Consider the following 26,728-nt stretch of genomic DNA (forward strand, 5'->3'; position numbering starts at 1 on the left):
GAACCAGAGGGAGTGCCGGAGTGGATGCCTCCACAGTAACAGACGCCACGTTGTGGGGAACTCACGTTCATAAAATTCCATTGAACGTCAAAGGATCAATTGGGAATGACTGTAGTGTATTGCTGCTAGGACGATCAAGTACAACTTTGACCAGATTGTTTGTTTTGCTGGGGAAAATTGATGCTGACTCTAATGGACAAATCCAAGCTATGGCTTGGACACCGTCTCCACCATTGTCAATACCAAAGGGAACTAGAATTGCTCAATTGATTCTTTTCCGAGCAGTAGTCTACAGGAGTTGGTTCAAGAACAACTCCAACAAGGACATATTGTTCCAACAAACAGCCCATAGAATTCACCAGTGTTTGTCATCAAGAAGAAGAGCAGGAAACGGAGATTACTGCATGATTTGCGACAAATCAATGCAGTGATCGAGGACATGGGCTACTTGCAGCCAGGATTACCCTCACCTACAATGATACCCCGTAATTGGGACATTGTTGTTATGGACTTGAAAGACTGTTCTTTCACAATTCCTTTGCATCCTGACGACGCTCCTCGTTTTGCCTTCTCGGTACCAAAGATCAATAGGAAGGAGCCTATGGACCGATATCATTGGACCGTACTACCACAAGGCATGAAAAACTCCCCAGCCATGTGCCAAACCGATGTCGCAAAAGCTATCCAACTAGTACGCCAATGCTTTCCGGAGATATACATATACCACTACATGAATGATATCCTACTAGCTGGACCATCTAGTGATAAGGTCCAAGAGGCACTGCCTGCCTTAAAACAAGCGTTACAGACAGCAGGACTCCACATTGCACCTGAAAAGATGCAGACCCAAGCACCTTGGAATTATCTGGGGGTGGAAGATATTACAGCAGACCATTCAACCACAGCAGATATCCATTAATGCAGATGTTAAGACACCGAATGATGTACAGAAATTACTAGGGAATATAAACTGGATTAGACTACAATGTGGGACAGACAATTCGATATTGGCGCCTCTCTTTGAGTTATTAAAGGGAGACACTGATATTAATGCCCCAAGGCGATGGACTGAGGAGGCTCATAAAGCATTGCAAATGGTTAATGAAAGAATCTCAGCACAGAAATGCCATCATCATAGTGAGAACCTCCCCCTTCAATTATATATTTGTAATCAAGAACAACAACCAGTGGCTATTATTTGGCAATGGGACCCCTCCCATAAGGACCCCCCGCTTAGTGGTCCTGGAACGGGTCTTTTTACCCCATCAACCCTCAAAAACTACTGCAATGCAAGTGGAAATGTTCACCGTCCTAATAAAGAAAGGACATGAGAGAACAGTTGAATTAGCGGGAGAAGAGCCCAATCTGATTATAATCCCCGTAGTAAAAGACTATTTCACCTGGTGCTTGCAGAATAGTTTAGAGCTCCAAATAGTGTTGACGGGATTCGACGGACAGGTTGATACCCACCGTCCACCTCATAAAATGTTCTCCTTTTATAATAATATAAAAATAGAAGAGCGGCCGTTGTGTCAACGGCAACCAGTGGATGGCCGGACGGTCTTCACAGATGGGTCCGGAAAAACAGGCAAAGCTGTAGTAACTTGGGAAGAAGGTGGAAAGTGGCAACACCAGCCTGAGCGGATCCAAGGTTCCCCACGGACAGTTGAAATACATGCTATTATAATGGCTTTTAAGCGCTGGCCAACAGTACCTTTGAATATTGTATCTGACTCACAATATGCTGTAGGTGTCGCTCAGCGTATTGAGAGGGCACATTTGAGACATATCCCAAAGGAAGACTTGTTTCTAAAATTTAAAGAGCTGTTATTTTTGGTGGAGCAGCGAGCGCACCCATATTGTATTATTCACATGCAGAGCCACACCTTGTTACCCGGTATTTTTGCAGAGGGTAATGCACGCCTTGACCAGCTATCTAATAAGGCACCGGGGCAGTCAGGGTCAAAGGTGCTGGAGCACGCATGGTTATCCCATGCCTTTTTCCATCAATCCACCAAAGCCTTGGCGAAACAATTCACTATATCGATCAATGACGCCAAATTGATTGTCCAAACATATCCTGACTGTCAACAACATGTTTCGACCCCATCTTTAACGGTAAACCATAGAGGTCTATGGTCCTTACAGTTATGGCAGACCGACATCACGCATATTCCAGAATTTGGTCGCTTGAAATATGTTCACATATCGGTAGACACTTCCTCTCATGCTATTTGGGCGACAGCTGCGGCAGGTGAAACTAGCCGCCATATCCAGGCTCACTTCCGTGTTGCTTTCGTGGCGCTAGGCATCCCAAAGGAAATAAAAACCAACAATGGCCCCGCCTATGGTAGTCACTTCCTTCAAACGTTTTTCAAACTTGGGGTATCCGACACATCACAGGCATTCCTCATTCCCCCATGGGCCAAGCCATTGCTGAGTGCACACATCTGTCCTGGTTTCAGTTAGGACAGAGTTAATTTTCCTCCTAGTAGCTGGTAGGGTGCTATGTTTTGGATTAGGATGAGAAGAGCGCTGATAACATGCTGATGTTTTAATTGTTGCAGAGCAGTGCTTACACCAGGCCAAGGACTTTTCAGCTTCTCGCTCTGTCCTGCCAGCGAGCAGGCTGGGGGTGCAGCAGGAGCTGGGAGGGGACAGACCCAGGACAGCTGACCCAAACTGGCCAAAGGGGTATTCCATACCATCTGACATCATGCTAAACAATATATAGGGGTGGCTGGCCGGGGTGGGGGGGCCGGCTGCTCGGGGATAGGCTGGGCATCGGTCAACGGGTGGTGAGCAATTGCATTGTGCATCACTTGTTTCTTACACATTATTATTATTAATACTATTATTATTATTATTATTGTTATTATTATTTTCCTGTCTTAATAAACTGTCTTTATCTCAACTCACAGGCTTCACTTTCCTGTTTCTCTCCCCCATCCCAGAGAGGGAGGGGGGAGGGTGAGCGAACGGCTGTGTGGTGTTTAGCTGCCAGCCAGGTTAAACCACAACAACATCGCACCTTGAAAACACTGCAAAATAAACAAAAAGGGGGAGACACCCAGGAAACACCACAGAACAGGTTGGGAAAGGCACTTCACGTAATCAATCACCTATCATTACCCTTTCCTCACAAAGAAGTACCGCCCATAATAAAACATTACAAAAGTATGAATCCCACACTGTCATGGATGCCACAGTCAGAGCAGGCCTCAGTAATGGTAAAAAATTAAATACAGGTCTTTGGGAGGGACCCCAGCCGCTAATAACTTGGGATCGAGGGTATGCTTGTGTCTCAGCAGGTCACAGACCAAGATGGGTACTAGCAAGGGGGGTAAGGCCATGGTTGGCCTCCGCCTCACAATTGCCGCTGTCATCGGTTATTGCCAGCCCTGGGTCTCCATCCAACCACGCCGCAACATCTGGGTCACCCTCGCCAACATGACAGGACAAGAAGTGATGTGCCTGTCCCCGGCTAGTGCTAACGACCCATTCACGACATGTCTGGTGTGGAACCCAGCAGATAACAAAGACTGGACTGTCTACTTGCCGCAAGCACCCCTAGAGCCACAGGAATTAGATATCCTGGGATGTGAAACAGCAACAGCATGTGTAAGGTTTAATTGCTCAGGGAAAAACCAAACCATGAATCAAATCATCAACACCACACTTGTTCCTTATTGCAATGCATCTCTTTGCTGTAATTATACAAAACTATAATAGCATCCTTCCTTGCGCCAGGAGCCGCTCTGCTCGGCTGTGGGATTGACTGTGGAACGGACGCCCCTAGGTGCACCCCGAGCATTTTCCTCGGAGGGGTCTCCACTCTCAGCCGCTCACCGCGGGAGTAGACAAGGACCTCCTGAAGCCGTGGACAAATTATTTTAAGTGATATTTTCTTGTGGTATGAATGAGAAGTGCAAGGGGCCTCTTTGCGTGATTGCGCTGTGCGAGTGAGAAGCAGCATCTCTGCAAAGCAACATCCCTAGCGCTTAGCAGCTTGTTGACTGATGTAGATTCTATTAGGCACCCTACTTTACTATCGTAATTCTGCATGTGATTTTCACTCTGTTGCTTATTGTATCTTGCTTATTGCAATGTCTGTGGTGCTTGACAGAGAAGTCTATAGAAAGCATTTGGTTGGTTGAAAATAAAAAAGGGGGAATTGAGGGGAAGGAATTTGCAGGTGGCATTGCGCTGTTTCACAGGTCCCTGAACTAGAGATAATGAGGAAAACAGCGGTAGAACCAAAAACTTGAGCAAGGTCGAGATAAAGTAAATTGGCTGCAGTGTTAAAGATGAGCTTTGGGCAGTGGCCAATTGCTGGCTGGCTCGAGGCGCGTCTGAGGGTCTCTAACCAATTGTATGACAGATTCAGGCGCGTGGACAGTGCATGGGGCTACGGGGAAAGTATATGTAGTGGTGAAAAAGGCAATAAAGGTCTCCTGTTCAAGATCCATCAGGAGTTCCCTGTCTTTTGTCCCTTCACAGCACCTTCAGGCCAGCTGTGTTCTTTGACCTCTTCCTCTGAGGGTTTTGAATACCCAATTTTTCTTTTCAAATCAGTAGATCCTGTAAAGGCCACTGAAAGGTGCAATGCATTGCTTAGAGTTTCTCCTTCTAAAAGGATAACGATGCTACAGTAACAAACATTTGTAATGTATTACTAATGAACCACAAAGAGATGAATGGATTATCAACGTATTAATTTCCTTTCAATATTAACTGTTCACACACACAGTAGCTATTTTTTCCAGCATTTTCTTATACAACTGTAACATAATTGAGTCCTTGTCTGCTCAATTCCTTTCCTTGTGCGTCACAACCAAGAAGTGTGTCTGTACATTACACAAAATAAAATATACACTGAGGCTTTTTTAAAAGTGCTCAGAAAGCAATCAGCTGTGAATACACACACCAAGTCATCCAGACATGGACACCCCCTACGGTCAGCAACAGCCTTCTGATCACAGCCCAATGCCCTCCACTCACACAGAAAGGCTTTTCAAATGTGTCTCCCTATGGCACCACTGAGATAACCAGCCAAAAAAACCCCACTAATCATGAAAAACAACAACCCAGAAAAGAAGTCTGTGACTTTGCAGGTGCAGAGCCCTCACTTGCTCCCAGACAGTTTTGGATGGCCCTATTCTGTGGCTGTCAAGCTTCAAGGACAGGAAGGAGCATGGACAAAAGAACCCTTCATACGCCTATCATCTTTTTTGCAGTTGTTTTTCCAAGATTGTCCCTCACCAAACCTAATTTCCACAGTTTACTTCTCTGCAGTTCCCCTCTCTGCTTTCAACATACCAATTTCTCTGTAGAAAAAGATGCTCTTCCACTGAAGATTTCATGGATTTATAGCCCAGGGAGAGGGAGAATTTCAGGGAAAGCAGAAATCCACAGACTAGTTCCAGACCTCTGAAAGCTAACTTCAAAAACAAGCTCATCATCAATTTGTTTCAAATCCCAGTACAGGTGTTGGCTCCTACTCTGAAAAAAGGTTAATGAGCTACAAATCAGACTGTTAAAAACAGCTGTGCTTGCCCAACAGCCATTATTTTCCCCTTGTACTATTTGCAACCATTTGAAAAGGTTTGGTTGAAACCAAGAGAAATACTGCACCAGTTCAGATAAGTGATCCAGCCAGATCAACCTGCTAGCTGCTGGTGGCCATGGGAGAGGCCATCCAAGGAGAGCACAGAGCTGGCCATTTTCTGCTGACTGTTGTCATCCTCTCATCCTCTCTTGTCTTGTTCTCAGTACCTGTTCTGCCCATTTTGATAGCCAATGTGATGAAATATTCTAGTTCTAATTTCCAACCATTTATTCTTCTGTTCCAAATTATGTTAAAAGAACCAAAGAATTTTGTCCCTCAACTTTTAAAAGTCAAATTTGATACCAATGAAATCCAACCTTCTTATTTGTGGAATATCCTTCTAAACACTGTATGTTTTAAGCACCGTATAGTTCCAGGCTGAAACCCTTCTTAGCTTAAACATAGTAAATAACTCGCCTCTAAAGTCAAATACTCCACTTTAAATGTTAGCAGCTGGTAGCACCAGCATATGTTGACTTTATTATGAATTATTCTCATGTGGTACAAATAGCAAGAATTGCAGAGTTTAAAAGTAAAAGCTCCAAATTAATCTTTAAATGCTTTAACCAAATATCAAGGCTTTTTCTGCAAAAGTCTAAATAAAATCTTTATCTGTGCTTAGAAGCTCATGCAAATGTATTCAAAATGTACTCTGGATCTCTTACCATGGCAGATTGGAAGCTGCTAAAACAAATACAAGATCATCAGATCGGGCCAAGCCATCCATCTGCACCAGTAATTCTGTTTTCATCTGTCAACTTCCTTCATGTTCATCACTACCAAGATTCAGAGAAACATTATTTGCTCAGTGCATTAAAATAATCATCTTTATTTATACAGTGTAATTCACAGCAACTGAGTCCTTGTCACCACTTTGCCCCAATTCAAAGCGTGATTATGCTCCATTAGCTAACATCTAAGCATTAAAATCAAGCTTTCTAATGATTACTTTAATGGACTCTTTTCAGTGCACTAAAATGAGGATTGTTCACCATTACTGAATCCAAAGAAACTATTTAGTTTTATTTTTTTCTTTATATTAATCTCCAAATAAAACTGATGTTTACTGGAAAACAACTAAGGCTTAGATTGATTGACCTATGTAGGAGAATTTATAACACAATAGTTGCCATTAAACAACTTACACACCTACCTATTCAGGGCAACTACTGGCATTTTTCTGTGAGTGAATTTTAAGTGGCCACAAGAAGATACACGTACTGCTGAATTCAACAGTTTGCAAAATGTTGTATCAAAAGTAAACAGAAAAGTTTGCAGCATTGAAACAAATTGAAAAATAGGGCAGAGACCACACACAAAGGATCCTTCTTCAAGGAGAGAAGGGAAACTAAGGAAAGTGCTAAGAATTCTGGCCCTGATCCAGGTAACCAATTTTGAAGGAAACCAGTTTGAACTCTTGGTCCCAGATGTGAAGTTCTTGGTAACCCCTGGACCAAATCCAGAGAAAACATCAGGGCCTTAGATGGTAAGAATTATAATTCAAGTTTAATGGCTTATTTCTGCAAAGGCATCTACACATTGGTGTGATGTCAATATTTAATAAGGATACGTAAAAATAACTATATAGTCTCAGATAAAAACCCTTACTGAAATACATAATCCAGTGATGTTAATGAGAGCTTTTTTAAAAGTATGAAGGCAAGACTTGGCCCATAATTTATAGCTATCAACTGACAATTATTACAAGTTGTGTATTTATGATATGGCATATTCTATTTATGCATATGCGTAAGCATATAATTTATAGTATATAGCATACATATAGCCACACTGTAATGGGCTCCTAATGGGTATAATGATATTTTTGTATTTCTCCTGCTTCTCCTCCTTATTCAACCCTCTCATTTTTTTAAACTAAAACTGTCTACCCCATGGATGACAATAATAACACCCCCCCCATTCCTGCAACTCTAAGTCCTGACAATGCCATCAAAATTTGTCCCATTAATGAAAATGCCATTCCACTGTATACACTGCATCTTACCCTGCTATGCCTCAGCCTGTCCAAAGTGTCACAAAACCAGCTGCTTTTCACTTGCCTCTAACAAGCCACCTGTTCTTTCCCCCAGCTGTCTTTACTTCCACTTCAAATACCTTATTTGAAAATACAACAGCACTGGTTATGCATTCATGCTCCTCTCTCCTGCTCACAATCTTCCTGGATGCATTATTTCCACAGTCCCGTGCTAAACTTCACACAACCTGCCTTTCACACTTCTCTACTGATCTCATCTACTGTGAATGAAACAATGGCCACATCTCTCTCTTTAAATCCCCACAGCATATGCAACATTTTCATGGAACAGTATTTTCAGAGCTGATAGGCATTCTGAAAATAATACACTACAAGGCTGCTAAAGCTGACAACATAACAGAAGAAAAATAACTTACTATTAAGTCATGAAAATTACCATTATCACTCAAAATAACTCTACTGTCAATAAAATCTAAAAGACAAGTCTTTCAGGGGCCCAATCATGCTCCTATTAAAGTTTACAGAGTAGTCTCATGCCTTACTTTAGCTAAGATTTGTTTCTAGCAGGTATATTGTATGATTAAACTTTGGTCAGCACTTGAAACACACTATTTAAAAGATGCATTGCAAAGGGGGACATATATTCTCCTAAGACCATAGGAAGTGATCTCATCATTTACCCAGAAACAGTGCCTCTTTGACTCATAACTGACTCCAGCTCATCCAAGAAAATTGTGGAAGGAGCATGGTACCAGACAAGCTCAAATAGCACCTGTTTACAGGGAAGAGTAAAAGTGACAGAAAAGATTAACAAGAAAACTAACACAAAAAAGGCATTAAGAGCCACTGGCGCAGGAGATAAATAACGGTACCCATACTCCAAACTTCTAGGACAAAAAGCAGTATGTTCCAGGGCAAAAGATCTGGGTAGGCTGAGGGTCCCTGAATCCTCTCAAATTCTGAAAGGTTTGTAAAGGAGATATACAGGCACGTAATCCTGTCTTTATATGTAAATCTTTGTCTAAATCCTATCAGAGTACCCTGAGAATAATGGGATAGAAGAAAATGACCCATCAGAGGATTCTGGGAAGTCCTAAATTGTTATCAGAGATTAAATATTCTGTCCTCTATGGTGCTCCATTTGTAGTTTTTTTTTAATAAGAATTTGAGGAAAATAATAAATCAACCGCACCATAATGAAAAAAAAATGGACTGCTTCTCTTGATAAGAATTAAGAAGTTATTTTGTTTTTTCCTGGAGAAAACAAACTGCTTGAACAATCAGGGCTAGATTAAAATATGGAATATTAAGCTGACACACAAAACCTGGGTCTGCCATTTTGAAAAAAAAAAAAAGGTTTCATCTATTTTTCTGTAAAGAGGGAGTAACAGTAAGAATATATATATATTAATTTCTTCTTTGGTGAAGCATTCTTGCAGTTTTTAAATAAGTATCACTAATAATATATATTAATCCAGCACTTTTTAATCTGAATATTTAAAAACAAATTTAAAAGATATATATTATTTTCTGCACTTTGGATCACAAGTAGTGTACGATCGGCATTGTAACTCATACTGTTTAAGGAAGCAAAAGTTTGCAATTAAGTCAAACACTGGATCGTATAATAATTTTGCCATGTTGTTAGTGTTGGGGAGAATCGAATGGATGTTCTATTAATGTTTCTCAGGTGATGGATCATACGGTATAATTAAATATCATTAAATGTACTTACATTATCAAGTAATCTATGTACACTGGAAACTTAGGGAGTACATTGAACAATCAAAAGAATCGTTGGAGGGGAACCCCGGGAGGGAATAGGTACAACCTGACCTTGGATAAGGGCCTGGAGATGATGAAGTGAGTTGAAGCAGAACCGAGGAGCGGAGGGAGCATGCGTCGAATAGAAAGGTGAAGAGTTTAGCGAAGAGGAAGACTCCTTACTTCATCTGGACGACCACCTGGACGACCACCAGAGTGCGCCACGCATGTGCAAAGGGGAGGGGAGCTAATTAGAATGAAAAGCGAGGCTGATGTTGCAACCTGTAATGAATATGTATACCTGACGCAATATTGTATGTATAAATAATGGCTGGGAAGTAACGGGACTGGAAGCCAGATTTGGGCACCTGCCCCGGCTTCCAGCGCTGAATAAAGCACCTTCATATAATCACTTGGTGGTTATGTGGTTGCTACGCTAACATTTTGGCGACCCAGATGGGACGGCGTGGGCACTGCTGAGGCGGATCGTGTCTCGGTTTCGCTCCAGCCGGCACCGAGGGATTCTCGGGGAGCAGTCGACCGCGACCGACCTCCGCTGCTCACGACGTACCACTGGAGTGGTAAGCAAAGGTGCTTTCAACTTTGGGTATTCGGTACCGATTTGGTTGGGAAAGCCTGCCGGTCAGACGCGGCAAAAGCCACGCTCGGTTGGGCAGGGAGCTCCCGGGGTAAGCCTAGGCGCCGTCCGTTAGACAGAGCGAAAGCTCTGCAGGTTCGGCACTGGTGATTGTATTGGTTTGTGCTGAAGGGTCAGCACCTGGTATTATTGGTATGTAGAAAGCGTGCTGCTGCTCCGGCAGCTTTTGGGAAAGCACGCTGCTGCTCCGGCAGCTTCTGGGAAAGCACGCTGCTGCTCCGGCAGCATCTGGGAAAGCGTGCTGCTGCTCCGGCAGCTTTTGGGAAAGCGTGCTGCTGCTGCTCCGGCAGCTTCTGGGAAAGCACGCTGCTGCTCCGGCAGCTTTTGGGAAAGCACGCTGCTGCTCCGGCAGCTTCTGGAAAGTGTGCTGTTGCTGCTCCGGCAGCTTTCGGAAGAGTGTGTTGCTGCTCCGGCAGCTTCCGGGAGAGTGTGTTGCTGCTCCGGCAGCTTTTGGGTTCGTATCATAAGCTCAAAATGAAAAAGATTAAAGAAATTCTGGGAAAAGATGTACCTATCCCGCGGACATCCCCGCTGGGGTGTTTGCTAGCACACTGGAAAGAGGGAGGTTTTGGTCAAGAAATGCGGAAAGGAAAGCTGATTGATTATTGTAACATTTGGTGGCCACAGTATAAACTAGAGGACCAAGAAACTTGGCCTGAGAATGGGACATTGCAATATAATACAATTTTACAATTGATGCTATTTTGTAAGCGGGAAGGAAAATATGATGAACTGCCGTATGTGGAATTATTCTTTTATTTGCGCCGAAAGCCTGAATGGCAGCATGCTTGTGGAATAATGGTGCTTGAGGTTTCAACTGAGGAACGTTGTTGTGCATGTACTAAGGAGGGACGCTGTATACAGCATCAGGCGATAGAGAATAATAAGTATTATGGGGAAATGAATAACGGAAATATTGACTTGGAAGTTGCGCCGTCGGCTCCGCTGGAAGAGCCAGGACAGGGAGGAAAAAAAAAGAAAAGGAAGATAGCAGTAGTAATGGAGAATCCCCGACTTTAGCCTCCCCTGTGTCACATAGGACCCGGCAACAGCGAAGGGCAGGAGAAACTATAAATGAACAGGGAGGGAAAATAATCGCTCCCCTCAGGCAAGGAGTGGGGACAGAAGGACCGGTATATGTCAAGGTGCCTTTTTCAGCTGGGGATTTAATGATATGGAAGCAAGCAGCCGGCACCTACAGGGAAAACCCAGATAAAGTAGCTAGGGTAATGAAAATGATAATTAAAACCCAAAATCCCGATTGGGATGATCTCCAGGTGATCCTGGATACTTTGATGGATTCAACAGAAAAGGACATGGTATTGCGGGCAGCCAGAGAGAGAGCCCGAGAAGATATACGAAATGGATTAGTGCTTGGAAATCTAGATCAAAACTTCCCCACCGAGGATCCCCAATGGGATTATAACACAGGGGATGGAATAAGGAGGCTGAAGAGATATCAAGATTGGGTACAAATCGGGGTACAGAATGCCATGCCCCGGACCATAAATTGGTCAAAATTGTATAATGTCAGGCAAGAAAAAGCGGAATCACCTTCCGCCTTTTTAGAGAGATTGAAAGAAACTGCTAAGAAATATACAGATTTAGACGTAGAGACTGAGCAAGTTAAAGCTCAGTTAGCACTCATTTTCCTGGGACAAGCCCAAGAGAATATTAGGAAGAAATTGCAAAAGTTGGAAGGTGCAGATTTGAGAAATTTGGATAGGCTGTTGGAAATAACCTGGAAAGTGTATAATAACAGAGAAAAGGAAACGACAAAAAGGCAACAACAGAACTTATTAGCAGTAATTCAAGGGAGAGAACATGCAGGATTAAGGGGCAGGGGAAGGAGGAAATACGGCCGTTCTTACAACCCCTTGATTTACGGTTTGGAGGTAAAGAAATTACGCATGAATTTTTATATGTACCAGAATGCCCTATTCCTCTTTTGGGACGGGATTTGCTAACTAAACTAAACGCTACCATAATGTTTGAAGATGGAGAATTGATTATGAGAATCCCGGAATCAAAAGTGGGACAAATATTAATGATTAAAGAGAAGGCTGTTCCTCATATCCCAAAAGAGGTAGAAAATGCAGTAATGCCTGCAGTTTGGGAAACGGATGTGCCTGGAAAATCAAAAGTAGCCCAGCCAGTAAAAATTGAACTTAAGGAAGGGGCACGACCGGTACGGATTAAACAGTACCCGTTGAAGCTAGAAGCTAGGCTAGGGATAGTAAAGATTATAGATAAATTTCTTAGCTACCACATTCTGGAGGAATGCAAATCTGAATATAATACCCCAATTTTCCCAGTAAAGAAACCTAATGGGGAATACAGGCTAGTGCAGGACCTTAGGGCAATAAACGAAATAACAAAAGATATTCACCCAGTGGTGGCTAATCTTTATACATTGTTAACATCTGTAAAAGAGAAATATAAGTGGTTTACGGTAATTGATTTAAAAGATGCCTTCTTCTGCATACCCATTGACAAGGATAGTAGAAAACTTTTTGCTTTTGAATGGGAAAATCCACGGAACGGACGAAAGATGCAACTAACCTGGACAAGGTTGCCTCAAGGATTCAAGAATAGCCCGACCCTCTTCGGCAGTCAACTAGCTAAAGAAATAGAAGATTGGATTAACCAAGGGCAGATTCAGGTACCAATGGATCGATACGTGCTGTTACAATATGTGGACGATATATTAATAGCTACCGAAGGAGAGTCAGAATGTATTCAGGTAACTATTGATATTTTGAATCAATTGGGACTAAATGGGTACAAGGTTTCTAAACAAAAGGCACAAATCGCGTGCACAACAGTAATTTGTTTGGGATGTGAAATTTCTCAAGGACAAAGAAAATTGGGAGTTAACCGAATACAAGCTATTTGTGAAATCCCCGAGCCGCGAAATCTGCATGAACTACGGGCTTTCCTAGGTATGGCCGGGTGGTGTAGACTGTGGGTAATGGACTATGGACTCATAGCAAAGCCCCTCTATGAAACCCAAAAGGCCTGTACATTTACCTGGGGAAAGCCACAACAAGAGGCCTTTAAGAAATTAAAAGAAGCCCTGATAAAGGCGCCTGCCTTGGGCTTGCCGGACTTATCAAAGGACTTTCAGCTGTTTGTGCATGAGAGACAACAATTGGCATTAGGAGTACTGACCCAGCGACTTGGGAGCTGGAAAAGACCTGTGGGGTATTTTTCTAAACAATTGGATGCGGTAAGCGCCGGATGGCCCTCGTGTTTAAGGGCCGTGGCAGCCACAGTCCTTTTAATACAGGAAGCCAGGAAGCTCACATTAGGGAAACGAATTGAGGTGTTCGTGCCACATATGGTGACTACGGTATTGGAGCAAAAGGGGGGCCATTGGCTATCGCCCAGCCGAATGATGAAATATCAAGCTATATTAACTGAGCAAGATGATGTAATCTTAAGAACTACTAACCTATTGAACCCAGCAGTGTTTCTAGGAACAACTACGGAGGAAGGAGACCTCAGTCATGATTGCGTGGAGATCATCGAACATACCTATGCCAGCAGAACAGACTTAAAAGATCAGCCTCTGGAGAGACCAGATTGGGAACTTTTCACGGATGGAAGCAGCTTCGTGGAAAATGGGACTCGTTATGCAGGATACGCGGTAACTACATCAAAGGTAGTGTTTGAGGCAAATTCCCTACCTCCGGGGACTTCAGCCCAACGAGCAGAAATAGTCGTCCTGACACGAGCCCTGGAACTAAGCGAGGGTAAGAACGTGAATATTTGGACAGATTCAAAATATGCATTCGGGGTAGTTCATGTACATGGGGCATTATGGAAAGAAAGGGGAATGCTATCCTCACAAGGGACTAATATAAAATACCAGGAAGAAATATTGAAATTAATAACAGCTGTACAGAAACCCCAACAGGTGGCCATAATGCATTGTAAAGCCCATCAAGGAGGGGCGTCAGAGATTGCAGAAGGTAACAGACTGGCAGATTTGACGGCCCGGAAGGTTGCGCGTGAAGTATGGAAAGCAATGGCTCTAATTCCATCGAAGGTAGGCCTCTCTTGTTTTAAATTACCTAAAGACCCAAAGTATTCAGCAGAAGACGAGAGACTTGCAAATTTGATGAAGGCCCAGAAGAATCCTGACGGATGGTATGTGACTGCGACAGGACAACTTATAGTGCCTCCTATAGTAATGCGAGAAATCTTACAAATAAAACATAATGAATGTCACTGGGGTGCAGAAGCAATGGTGACCTATTTGAAACGAGGTGTCATCTCGGTACACGTTAACAATGGCAAAGTCAGTAATGTCAAAATGTGAGCTTTGCTTAAAGAATAATCCGGTAGCAAGGAAACATGCTGAGATGGGAAGAACTAGAGCTGGGATAGAGCCTGGAGATTACTGGCAAATAGACTTCGTGGAACTGCCTAAAGCAAGAGGTTATAAATACCTATTGGTAGGGGTTGATACTTTTTCAGGATGGCCGGAGGCCCTTCCCTGTCGCACCAACCAAGCAAAGGAAACGGTAAAATGGTTACTACGGGAAATAATCCCTAGATTTGGTGTACCGTTGGGTATTTCTTCAGACAGGGGACCACATTTCATTGCCGATGTGGTTAAGGAGGTTAGTAGGTTAGTGGGAATTACCTGGAACTTACATACCCCATGGAGGCCTCAATCTAGTGGTCAGGTAGAGAGGATGAACCAAACTTTAAAAGGACAATTAAGCAAAATCTGTCAGGAAGCTAAAATACAGTGGCCACAGGCCTTACCAATAGCCTTGCTAAGAATTAGAATAAAGCCAAGAAGTGGGATGTCAGTAAGTCCCTATGAAATCATGTCTCCTGAACCGAACCCGAATATGCATGTTACCGGTAAACAGGATGTATATAATTATGTTTTAATAGTAATGAAAATACTTGCTCTTGGTATGAAGTATTTTCAAAGGGGGGAAATGTTAGTGTTGGGGAGAATCGAATGGATGTTCTATTAATGTTTCTCAGGTGATGGATCATACGGTATAATTAAATATCATTAAATGTACTTACATTATCAAGTAATCTATGTACACTGGAAACTTAGGGAGTACATTGAACAATCAAAAGAATCATTGGAGGGGAACCCCGGGAGGGAATAGGTACAACCTGACCTTGGATAAGGGCCTGGAGATGATGAAGTGAGTTGAAGCAGAACCGAGGAGCGGAGGGAGCATGCGTCGAATAGAAAGGTGAAGAGTTTAGCGAAGAGGAAGACTCCTTACTTCATCTGGACGACCACCTGGACGACCACCAGAGTGCGCCACGCATGTGCAAAGGGGAGGGGAGCTAATTAGAATGAAAAGCGAGGCTGATGTTGCAACCTGTAATGAATATGTATACCTGACGCAATATTGTATGTATAAATAATGGCTGGGAAGTAACGGGACTGGAAGCCAGATTTGGGCACCTGCCCCGGCTTCCAGCGCTGAATAAAGCACCTTCATATAATCACTTGGTGGTTATGTGGTTGCTACGCTAACAATGTGAGTGGCTTTTCCAAGATGGTTGCTGAAACAAAAATTGGATGCTATGATATCAGTTTTGTTTGTATATCTTCCACTGCTGTCACGCAAAAGGTGCTACCAGTTTGCAGTCTACAATTTTATTATGAATCTAAACTATAAAATAACATCAATACAGGTGAGAAATGAGGAAAACAGAATAAGCTGATATTCCTCTGCATGACTGCAAAACTGCCATATACTTCACACAACTTCAGAAGACCATGCATCAGTTTCATGTCATTTCAGGATATAAATTCACATGGTACTTTTCTTAGAGCTGTCCTGATCCACAATCTTATTTCATTTCTGGATTGTGCCAAAGAGCCAACTAAGGGTGAAATACCACAGATTCAATATAATTGCAAGTGCTGCAGCATGTTCACAACTTTCTGGATGGTGTTGTGTCAAAAAACAGATCCCTTCTCCTGACAGGAGGGAAACTTTTAGGGAGATACTGACACAGATGTCAAGAGGATCAATAACACACGAGGTGAATGTCAGAAGAAAAACATGCCATTTTAAAGGAAAAAATGACACAAGAAAAATAATTACGTTGCAGACATCCTAAATTTCAAGGGAGATTTTGAAGCATTAACAGTGCTTGTAATGGCAGTTGTTAAGTGCAATCTATCATGACTACTCATTTTCAAGAGCTCTGTATCTATCTGAAGAAGATTCTAAGAGGTGAGAGTAAAGGAAGACTAAAAGTTTGTAGATTTTTTACACTGAAATGGTTGACATTACAGAAGGAGTCGGATGGGCACCTCAGGGTGCAGAGGCCACACCTAAATTCCTGAAATGTTCTGTATCACAGCTGAACCATTCATGCTAGTTGCCAGTCTGTATTGTGAAAATACATTTACCCAATTGCCATCAAACTACCTTCATTAACGCAACATTATGTCTGTGTTTGACTGTGACAACGGAGTTCTTTGCCAATTCTGTGCCTTGCAGGATGAGAGTAGTAGGGAATTTGGGAACCTAAAGAGCAGGTATATTTTGTAGGGAGCCTAGAAGCCAACCCTCACACAAAGGCTGTGAAGTACTCTGAAGGGGTCACTAAGAAAACACTAGTTTAGTTAGGGATACAGCTTGCTTGTTTCTTACTAATGAGTCGAAAATCTTTGCTGGCTTTGGGACACGTACTTCATCTTGCATTACATAACTAAAATTCCACAGCAAGAATCCATTTTAAGACTTCTGCAGAAGTGATGTTATTCCCATTTTAAGAACTAGATACAGAGTCACACATTTTCTCCAAGACAGGAAAGATGATGAGTATCAGAGAAATACTCATTTTCCAGTTCTGTTTTAAACTCCAGTTCTTTAAGTGGGAATCTGATGTTTGTATAACAAATAAGATAACTCTTACCCGGACAAGTTTTTCTGAATCACCCCTCCATTTGCTGATATGTTGAAAAATACATGGATGCTGATATGTTGAAAAAGGTTGTATCGCATTCTGTGGCAACAGCCTCAGCAAGCAATGTTTTTCCAGTACCTACAAACAACAGTGTTGAAGAAATTCACTCTCTAAAGAAATACAATGCAAATGTTTGAATAATTCCCCTCATCTTACTATTAGTCAGATAAAAGTATTAAAATAGGAAAAGTCCTTCTAGGATTGCCTGGAGAAATTCAGGTATTACAGCACTGCAAATGTGTTCTCCATATTCTGAAGTACGACATGCTGAGATGGCCAGACCACTTTCTATGGCAAGTGCATCTAAGCGTTCACTAGAACAAATGGAGTTTACTGGAATGACAGCTTTGGCAATCTGACTCACAGTATTTGTGCCCTCTGTCCCCTCCCAGCCACACTCATGTGGTGGCAGTGCTTCCTCCCTTGTGTTGAAGTGGAGCAGAAGGAGCAGTGAGGCTGTGCTGAGTGGAAAACACCCAGCTAGCACAGAAGAGAGCAAAGCTTCCACCTCATTTCCAAAATGATCGCCAAACACAGAAGAGAGAAGGCAAGGACATTTTTCTTCAAGAAGGTGAGAGCCCATGCCAGATTTATTTGCATTTTGCAAGATGAGGTCAAGCCAAACTTGATTAATGTTGTCCAAGCTGAGTAGCAATATCAATTCTCATTTCTCCTAATGGGTAGTGTAAGTATTGTTTTTTTGAAGATTCAAGTGTAGAAACAGTCAAAGGTTGTGAGAAAGGCAAATAGAGAGGTTTGAGTGCAAGAGACAGATATGATCATCCATATTGTCTTCTTTCATTTCAAATTACAGAACATGTTCTTAATTATTAATTATTATGTGATACATTAACACATTTGATCTAATTAGCATCAGTGATTTATGGGTAGTACAAAAACAGAAGTAGTGACAAACACATGGATAGGCTATAAAAACACTCCATACCTGGTGGTCCATACAGCAATAAACCCTTCCAAGGAGACAGAATGCCTGTCAATAGCTGTGGGTACTGCGGAAACCAAAAAGTACTTCAGGGATTATAAATATCATCTATAACAAGATGCAAGGAATTCTAACCCTTACCCCCCTGCTCCTAACACATTCAGGAAATCTAAGAAATTGGAAGACAGGAAAAAAACAAAGCAACCTATGATATATATGATCTGAGTACTGAGAATAATACTGTATTAACTGTATTTGAAATTGTTTTAAATTAATTCTTCAAATGCAGTTGGCTTTATATTCTCTTCTGTAAGTCATTTTACACTGAATTAGTAAAGGCCAAATCCAGTACATTTTACATTGCCAAGGGTACAAAATAATAGAACCCCAAACTTAAAATTTTTACATTTTTACATTCTCCTATAGGAGAATGGGTATTCCATTTCTAAATGAAACAGGAACAGTTCCAACAGAAACTGCCTACAAAAGCACAGAAATAGTGAGACCACCACTGTAATTACAAGGAAGATGGTAATGAGCTCAATGATGGTTTTCTCTGATCTATTTAGCATCTTACCCTTATAGGATAAACAACTGCTTCCTTGACTAGTCTTTTAGTTGCATCCAGTCCAATAATATCATCCCACTTCACATTTAGATTATGGAGGTAGATGTCCTGCAACATATATCACATCATGTTAGCAAAACTTAACTACTTCTACACTAGAATAACCACCTTTAGCAAAGTAAAAGCATCGACTCAGTTATAAAACAATTGTGCTATTAAGTGATGCAAACCTATCATTTAACCCTGTGTACTAGTCAGCTCACAAGAGGAAAGCACACATCGCAATCATTTCCACAGAAGTGCTACAATATGCCTTGCTTCCCCTGAAACCCCTAGTTTTCCAAGAGCATATACACTGCCAAATGAGGTGCAGTTGAGGGAACAGGGTTATAGAAAAACCTAGAGAAAAAGATATCAGGAGAGACCTGATCACTCTCTACAACTACTTCAAAGGAGGAGGTAGTAGTGTGGTGGTCAATCTCTTCTCCCAAGCACCAAGACAAGAGGAAATGGCCTCAAGTTGCACCAGGGTAGGTTTAGGTTGGATATTAGGAAAAATTTCTTCACCGAAAGGGTTGTGAGGTATTGGAACAGACTGCCCAGAAGAGTAGTTGAGTCACCATCCCTGAAGGTATTCAAAACACGCGTAGATGTGGTGCTTAGGGACAAGGTTTACTGGGAGACTTGGCAGTGCTAGGTTAACTGTTGGACTTGATCTTACAGGTCTTTCCCAACCTACATGATTCTATGATTCTACCTATATGCTGAGCAGATGTGTCTCTCAGATCTGTTTTCTGTTAGTTGTTTTTAGTAACCAACCAATATATGAAGAGCTACTGTAATGTGAAGATGTGAAGATTACCTGTTTTTTGAAATGTTTATTCTATAGCAATGAGTTGCACAGTTTAATCAGATGCTATGTGAAAATACTTGTTTCTTTTAAACTTGCTGCTCAGTAACTTCACAGCTGCACTTATTGTTATAAATAATACTGAAAAATTGCTCTCTATGTACTCTACACTATGCAAGAAAAGGTGCAAGAAGCTTTGTAGCAGGAGGAAAATTCCCCCCTAAGCATCTATCAAAATACAGTCAGTAATTAGTTCATGCCCTGAAGCACTCACTAATTTAATTTCATTTAATTCATCAAACTATCCAAATCTTCTATGAATCTTTCCATTTCCTTTAGTAATATTTTGTGGCTTAGTGTTCCACAGACTAATTGTTCTGCAGAAAAATATCGTATCCTCAAGACAAATACTTGGGATAAATTCTGCTCTCTGATAAAAATAGGCAGTCTCCAGAAACTAAAGAAAAAATATGTGCTTATATCCAAGGGGAAAATTTGATTTAATACAATTAGAAAAATTATTTATATAGAGTAGATTATACTTTCCCTTTCTATTAACAGCAAATTAAGATGAATCAGATTTATGATACTAAGTAGAGGCTTCCATAACTGTTTCCAAATTAAATTAGATTGTGTTGTGAAATAGATACCACATGCTATTTATTTTTATTGATTTACACAGCGATGATTACTATAGCAATTAGGAACATACCAACACAATTTTAAAACATATCATAATGAAGGCTAAAGCAACCCTATTTCTTGTTGCTAAAATAGAAGCAAACTTACCAAATCCTGTGATATTGTGAAGCCTTTTGGACAAGTGCCTAGTGGGATTTGGGAGACAATGAAAGCCACGCATTTGCCTGCTTCACTGCTAGACTAGTTGATCCCCAGTAGTCCAGGGCCTGTTTGCTGGACCACACTTCAAACCCATGACTGAAATAAAATGGTGCTGACAGCGTTGGGATACCCTCCAGGTGCCAAACTGCCCATACCAGAAGAATCCCCAGGATACAGAATCCCCTGGGCTACAGAATATTACTGATGCTGCCCATGCAGCTTCTGGGAAGAACGAAGGGCACTGTCAGCAGAGCCTACAGTAACAGCACATCCCAGGTGAGCCAACCAAGAAAAGATGATGAAAAGTATAGATTATGCAGGCAGTGCAATGCAAGACACAGGTCTAGTATGTTAAAAAATGTGGGAATATCAGTGTCTCATAATCTTGGTACGTGGTATCTAGTAGATACACTCAGAATCAGGATATTGCTGTAATACTGGCAGATCATCCACACTGAATACAGCCCAATGCCTTGAATGGAAACGGCACCTGTGGAGTTGAATAAAGGTTTTCCCACCATTCAATCACAGTAAGATAATACATTATATAATAGATAGTACTAGATCATATATTTAAATCAGTGTTGTATTGTACATTTTCTGTACCAATAAGAACAAAGGTAAAAGCTACAAGAATACCACAGTTAGTATGATTACATGTTACATGTAATCCCTATTAGAAAGATCTTAATTACTTCGTTCCACTGTGTATCAGAAAGAAACACTGGGACATGTAAAGAAAAGAATGATTTCCAGATAGTCACATGGTTTAAAAAAAAAAAAAAGAAATGGCTTGCACCTTCGAGAATAAGCACTGTCAGCATTAACAAAGAGAAGCAAACAGCATTCTCAAATGACAAAGATAACCAAGATCGCTATATAAATGAAACAGAAATCTGATCTTACTTTGCTTACAACTGTTGCGAGTTCTCTCATCTCACCAGTCATGCCAATAAAAGCACTATGGGGTTTTAATAATCGTTCCTAAAAAAGACAAACTTAAGTTCTTGTCAGACTTCAATTATTATAAATAGAAGAACGGTAAAATAATTTCAAAAAAGCTGGTACACCATAATATCAACTTTCAAAATTGTAAAATAAGGATAAAGATTTTGAAGCAAGCCTTATTTGTAGTAACCCATTTTTTCATCTGACAGAATCTAATCCAGAATTAACATTAAAATGAGCAGCTTTCTTACTGCATAAGTAGTCCTAAACATGCCCTACACATATTAAGAGCAGTGAAAAATATAAACATGGGTTGTCACATTGCCACACAGTCCGTTTTGAAAGTTTCTTCAAATGTAGTAATTACCAGGCAAAGTGGCACTGAGTAATTTGGATGCACTGTCCTAGAAGTTATAGCTCATATCAAGGAGTGATTGCTTTACTGAAAATTTCTATCTCAGCCATCTAAACTGTGTTCCTGTCTCAGCTGAGGTGAATGCTAAATAGCATACTGGATTCAAAGGAATGAGAATTTCACCCCCAAAAGTACGGTGGGTTTCTGCAAATTTGTTTGTGAATCATACAGCACAATGTGTATTTGTTGACTTCTTTTGTATTCAAAGAGTAAACAACTGTCAACAAATTAGACCATTATCAACTACGACTGTCCACTCAACAAAGAAATATACCACTCAAAAAATCTAAGCCCTTTTTTTAGCACTTCAGAAACAAGACAGCATCATTACAGTATTTTATTTTGTTCCTGGTGATATAAACCTGATGTTCATGCACATTGGATGAAAATATGAAGAGAAACACCGATGGATCTGGATCCCAATTAAGACTGTTCAAGGCTATTCCATTTGATGATACTTTGATAGCATCTTGGATCATCCCATGGAAGTCAATTATTTGGCTCTTAAGAAGAAGATAATGTTGTGATAAGCTTTTACCAGGATGTTAGAAATGTTAAAAATGCACTGGGACAAAATTTTGCTTAACATTACAGCAATTAGTTTCCTTGTTGCATATACAGACATAAACATGGCAAAAAGCTGACCACAGAATCTGTGGTAGCAATGGGAAATGAACGTACATCTCATGTACATAGTGTAACAATTTAACTGCAGAACCTCTTATTGCACTCACAAATTTCATATTTATCTTCAATTTAGGTATTATTGCTGAGTTTTAAAAACAGAAACACTGTTCCTTCTTGTCTAATTTTGAAATACTATTTAACATAAACTGAGCCTCCTGTGCAAAAATTTACTGCCCAAATCATAAAATTGACCCTTCAGCTAATTATATAGCAAAACCGTATATAAAAATATACAGAAAAAGATCACATTGGATACTTATGAAAAGCTTTTATGTGCTTTTCCTACATGCACATTTCTGTCATAAATCACATATTAGGTTTCTACCAACCCTCCTTGGGTGAGGGCCTTCTCCTGCTCCTCCAGATTTGTTGATTGCTGAGACGCAAGCCAAAATCAGATTGCTCTGGAGTAACTGCACTGTCATTATTCTAAAGAAAAATGAATTTTAAAGTAAATGTGTTGCCAGGTATATGAGTTGCAGATAACATTCTATTATAGGTATAATCCCACCACTTCATACATGCCTAGATAAACTGTATCATTACATGGAAGTTACAACAGTAATCCTATATTTGTCAAACAAACCACTGCTGTGCATTTAGTTAGGCTTCATCTGACTGCTGACAGCAGAACAAAAGCCATAGCTCTACAGCTCAGCATTCAAGTTCTTTTCATGCAGAGAGCTTCCATTTTAAGTTGTAGAAATCTGCATCTTTTTTAGCCGTGAGAAGAAACACTTATGAGCAGTGACAGGCAAGTATATGGCACAGCACATCAACTTAGAAATGAGGAGCCATTTCAGGACTGTAAGTTACTTTGACATTCACTTCACAGCAGTCATTGCTGTACTGTCCAAGGGCTACATTTTTTTAAGGGTGAGAAATGGTCAGAGGTGAGATCCAGCCCTATACAGAAATATGGACAAGGACTTATATATATATATATATAAATTTAAAAAAGAGGCTGTCCCTCACCCAGTTTCATAAAAGCTGTAGCAGACAGTACTTGCCCACCAACCTGCTGTTCCTGCTCTCTCCTATGTAAGGGATGGTAATAAAGTAGTTTTTGAAAAACAGACATCTTACTAAAACAAGACTCACAAAACTGAAAATTACAGAGCCAAATGACTCCCACAATCTCAAACACCTTATGTACTGTGAAGATGCTTAAAACTGACACAAGACTTTCTGCTTGGTTGGTTTGTCTTGTTTTCTGATGCTAAAGGATGAATCCTTAAATCTACAGATGTTAATGGAAAGACTCCTGCTTATTTCGGTATAGGTTGGATTATATGACTTCTCTTCTTTTCCTCTAATTTTGGCTTGTGACTTGCTCCCCAGATGACAGCTAGAAAGCATCTTCTCCCGAAGTCTTGCATCTATAATGCTTAAATTATGCAAACAGTAAAACCCATAAGTTATGCAAACACAAATTGTGTAACATCCTCTCATTGACTATAGCTGCTCAAAATAAAATCACATTGATTTCAAATGTAATGCTGACGAGATAAAACACATTTGAACCTGTTTGGGGCGCTCTTTGGTGGATGATTTAAGTTCTGTTGTCCTCCCAGGTGAAGTTTTTGATGATGGTCATTGCACTGTCTGACGTTTTGTCCTTGGAAGATTCTGAGAAGAGCTTGCTGCCCTAGAATGCAAGTTATATCATCAAAGGCTTTCACAACCTCTTTTTTTTCTTCAAAATACCAAGGATTAAAAGGCACAGTTTTCAAACAAAGCAGTTTGGGGCTAACTTTGTTCCCGCTGAAGTTAAGGCATCAGTCTCAATGACATAAAAGCTCAGTACTCACAGCTTTCAAACACTCCACCCCACCTTATCACACACTGCAGAAACTTTGCAGATTGTCTGCATCTCCAGTTGGGAAGTAAACCTTTATTTTTCTCTAAAAGATAAAGAAAAATCCACCACGCAGTATCAGGGGACTCTAGGCCAGTTTAGTATCCCTACAGTATCACAACATTATTATAACTACGCTGCATATTGCTCTTAGAGGAAACTTTTCTGCCCAGAAAAAGCCCCATGCATTTCTCTTACCTTGTTTTTTCCTGCAGTTCTCAGCTGTTGTTTGTTTTCTGCTGTAGCAAAACTAATATTAAAATGGAAAATAATTAAGGATTATTATTTTAAAAGGACAACTTGCTTCCCCCCCCGAAATATTTCTGAGCATATTTTAATGACCTTGGAAATAGCAACGTGTAAACAAGAACAGCATGATTCTAAGCAGTGCAAGCTTGCAAAAATGTTTCAAAAACATATTGGAAAGAGCAGTTTGGCTTCAGACTTGTTAAATTTTTAGGCCCATTCAGTTTTTGATTTTTCATCATATTTTTAAACCAAAACTCTGAACTGGTGCAGCCTCACCTTGAGTGCTGTGTGGTTTTGGACTCCACAACAGGAGAAGGACATAAAAATGCTAGCAAGTCCAAAGAAGGACTACAAAGATGGCGAAGGGTCTGGAGGGCAGGACGTATGAGGAGCAGCTGAGGTCCCTTGGCTCATTCAGACCAGAGCAGAGAAGGCTGAGGGGAGGCCTCATGGCAGCCTGCAGCTCCCTCACGAGGGGAGCGGAGGGGCAGGCACTGAGCTCTGCTCTCTGGGGACAGCGACAGGACCCGAGGGAACAGCATGGAGCTGGGACAGGGGAGGGTCAGGATGGGTGTTAGGGAAAGGTTCTGCACCCAGAGGTGCTTGGCCACTGGGACAGGCTGCCCGGGACAGTGGTCATGGCTCCGAGCCTGCTAGAGTTCAAGAAGCATTTGAACACTGCCCTCAGACACAGGGTTTGGTTTTTGGGTTGTTTTTAAGGCAGGTGACAAATGACCAGGCAGCAGTTTCTCAAGTGAGACGTGCAGGAGGGAGGCTACTTCTGCTTCAGGGACACAGGCAGATGCATCTCTTCCAGCCTGGTGGCAATTCTGGGCTTGTGTAATGGAAGAGTACTGCATGTACTCTTTAGCTTCACTAACCAAAATGGGAACTGAGGGCTTGTAAGTGTCTAAGAGATTTATTGGCTTTGGGGAATTGTTTGCTTGGATTTATGTTCATGGATCCAGCCTTGGCTACCAGTCAGTTTGACTAAGTTTGATGTAACAAATGCTTTGTAATACATTTTCCTTCTTGATTCATAACAAATCCCTTTGGTTTTGTCCTGCAGGGCTGCTCCTCTTTGTATTAACACCAGTCAATAAGTTCTAGCTGTAAATATCTCCCTCACACAGATAGTTTGCCTCCAGCTAGTACTGATCTTCTATATCACCCTTAATGTCATGATGACTACTAGCTTTACTGCCTTTCAAAATCATTTCACCTATACAGGTAATTTTATTGTGGTTGTATAACGTTCCATTTACCTGGGATTTCAAAGTTGCTCGCAGTCATATGCAATGATGAAAACTGCTTGAAGATGTTCCCAGACCATCAACCCCTCCCCTGATGATTACATTTTTCTTATAAGAAATATAGGAAGAGATGCTGGCATTTTCTGCACCCTCCAAGCTCTTCATAACTGACTCTTATGCAGTTGTTCTTATGACTTCTGTAAGTTACATTTTGTGCTCAAGTACAAAATCATTCAGGACCTCACAGTCATAACAGAACGCTCATGTTCTGCTCTGCCTTATCATCATTCATTTATACCTCAGGCTTTTAAGTCCTTTGGAGAAAATATACTAAAGGTAATGTGACAAATGTGTAGGTTTATAAAAATATGCAAAATAAATGGTTAATGAGACTAGTGGTAATAGACTTTAAAGCACTAGCTTGGATGAGCTAAGATGTAATATTTAAGTGGTTTATTTTACTTTAAAAGTTAAATCCAGAATACAACGAAGTTACTATTCTCTCCCCATCAGAAGAAAGACAGAATATATCCATGTCATTTTGCAGTTCCATGTCATTTTCCAATAGCAAATTTGTTTTTAAAAGACTGAAAAATATGTTCATCTTGTCCTTCTACATAAAGAGAGAATGGAAGAGCAGAAAGGATGCTTTTAATCTCTAAATTCATCTCTTAATTTTTATGTCCTAGAACTATAGATCTATAAGAGTTCAAACATTGAACACAGACATACATGAGAAGTGTTGGGAGTATATCAGGCAAATATACTTTTTAGTCTTAGAAAAACCAAAAGCTTTATTTAGGAACACAGCCACATACCAGTGTCCATGACCTTCTTGGTAATTTTAGGATACTTTTGAAATTTTACAAAGTAATAGCTTTCATATTCCATCAAAATTGTCTCAAGATCAATGTTGTCACAAACTTCAAACTCACATAAACCTAACATTGTCTCTTTTTCCAAAGCATTTGCAGCCTCAACATACCTGGTCATTTAAAAAATAAAAAATAAAAAGAACAAAAACCTGAGAGTTATTACCTTACTGTGATTTGTGAGAGAAAAAGCAAGCAATGGCATTAGTAAGTATATAGTAGTTTTAAGTTGTCCACATCTCTTTTC

At 40.8% G+C, this 26,728-nt stretch overlaps 2 protein-coding genes across 6 annotated transcripts in view; both read right to left on the reverse strand.

Annotated features, from left to right (window-relative positions):
- The window catches only part of LOC308184971 (katanin p60 ATPase-containing subunit A-like 2), a gene marked incomplete at its 5' end in the record, with an annotated part of 26,329 nt that extends 17,159 nt beyond the window's left edge, over nt 1–9,170 (reverse strand). Inside the window, 2 exons of the mRNA XM_080572517.1 lie at nt 8,285–8,376; nt 9,162–9,170. Coding sequence (XP_080428643.1) covers nt 8,285–8,376; nt 9,162–9,170 — 101 coding nt within the window. The remainder of the gene's footprint in view (nt 1–8,284; nt 8,377–9,161) is intronic.
- Nucleotides 1–26,400, reverse strand: part of LOC308184793 (katanin p60 ATPase-containing subunit A-like 2) — a 30,376-nt gene extending 3,976 nt beyond the window's left edge. The window contains exons 1-10 of one of the 5 annotated variants that reach the window (XM_080572361.1): nt 24,633–26,400; nt 24,306–24,357; nt 23,774–23,897; nt 22,579–22,678; nt 21,967–22,065; nt 21,106–21,183; nt 18,516–18,614; nt 17,942–18,005; nt 16,945–17,073; nt 4,202–4,221 (exon numbers count right to left, since the gene is read on the reverse strand). In XM_080572361.1, coding sequence (XP_080428487.1) covers nt 16,964–17,073; nt 17,942–18,005; nt 18,516–18,614; nt 21,106–21,183; nt 21,967–22,065; nt 22,579–22,678; nt 23,774–23,897; nt 24,306–24,357; nt 24,633–24,677 — 771 coding nt within the window. In that variant the 5' untranslated portion in view covers nt 24,678–26,400 and the 3' untranslated portion in view covers nt 4,202–4,221; nt 16,945–16,963. Of the gene's footprint in view, nt 1–4,201; nt 4,222–6,046; nt 6,385–8,384; nt 12,648–13,511; nt 13,772–16,944; nt 17,074–17,941; nt 18,006–18,515; nt 18,615–21,105; nt 21,184–21,966; nt 22,066–22,578; nt 22,679–23,773; nt 23,898–24,305; nt 24,358–24,632 lie in introns of those variants that run through there. The other 4 variants (XM_080572362.1, XM_080572363.1, XM_080572360.1 and 1 more) reach the window with 4 other exon arrangements.
- Between the last annotated feature and the right edge of the window lie 328 nt (nt 26,401–26,728).

This window comes from Anser brachyrhynchus (genome assembly GCF_964034855.1).
Source record: "Anser brachyrhynchus genome assembly, chromosome: W".
Lineage (NCBI taxonomy): Eukaryota > Metazoa > Chordata > Aves > Anseriformes > Anatidae > Anser > Anser brachyrhynchus.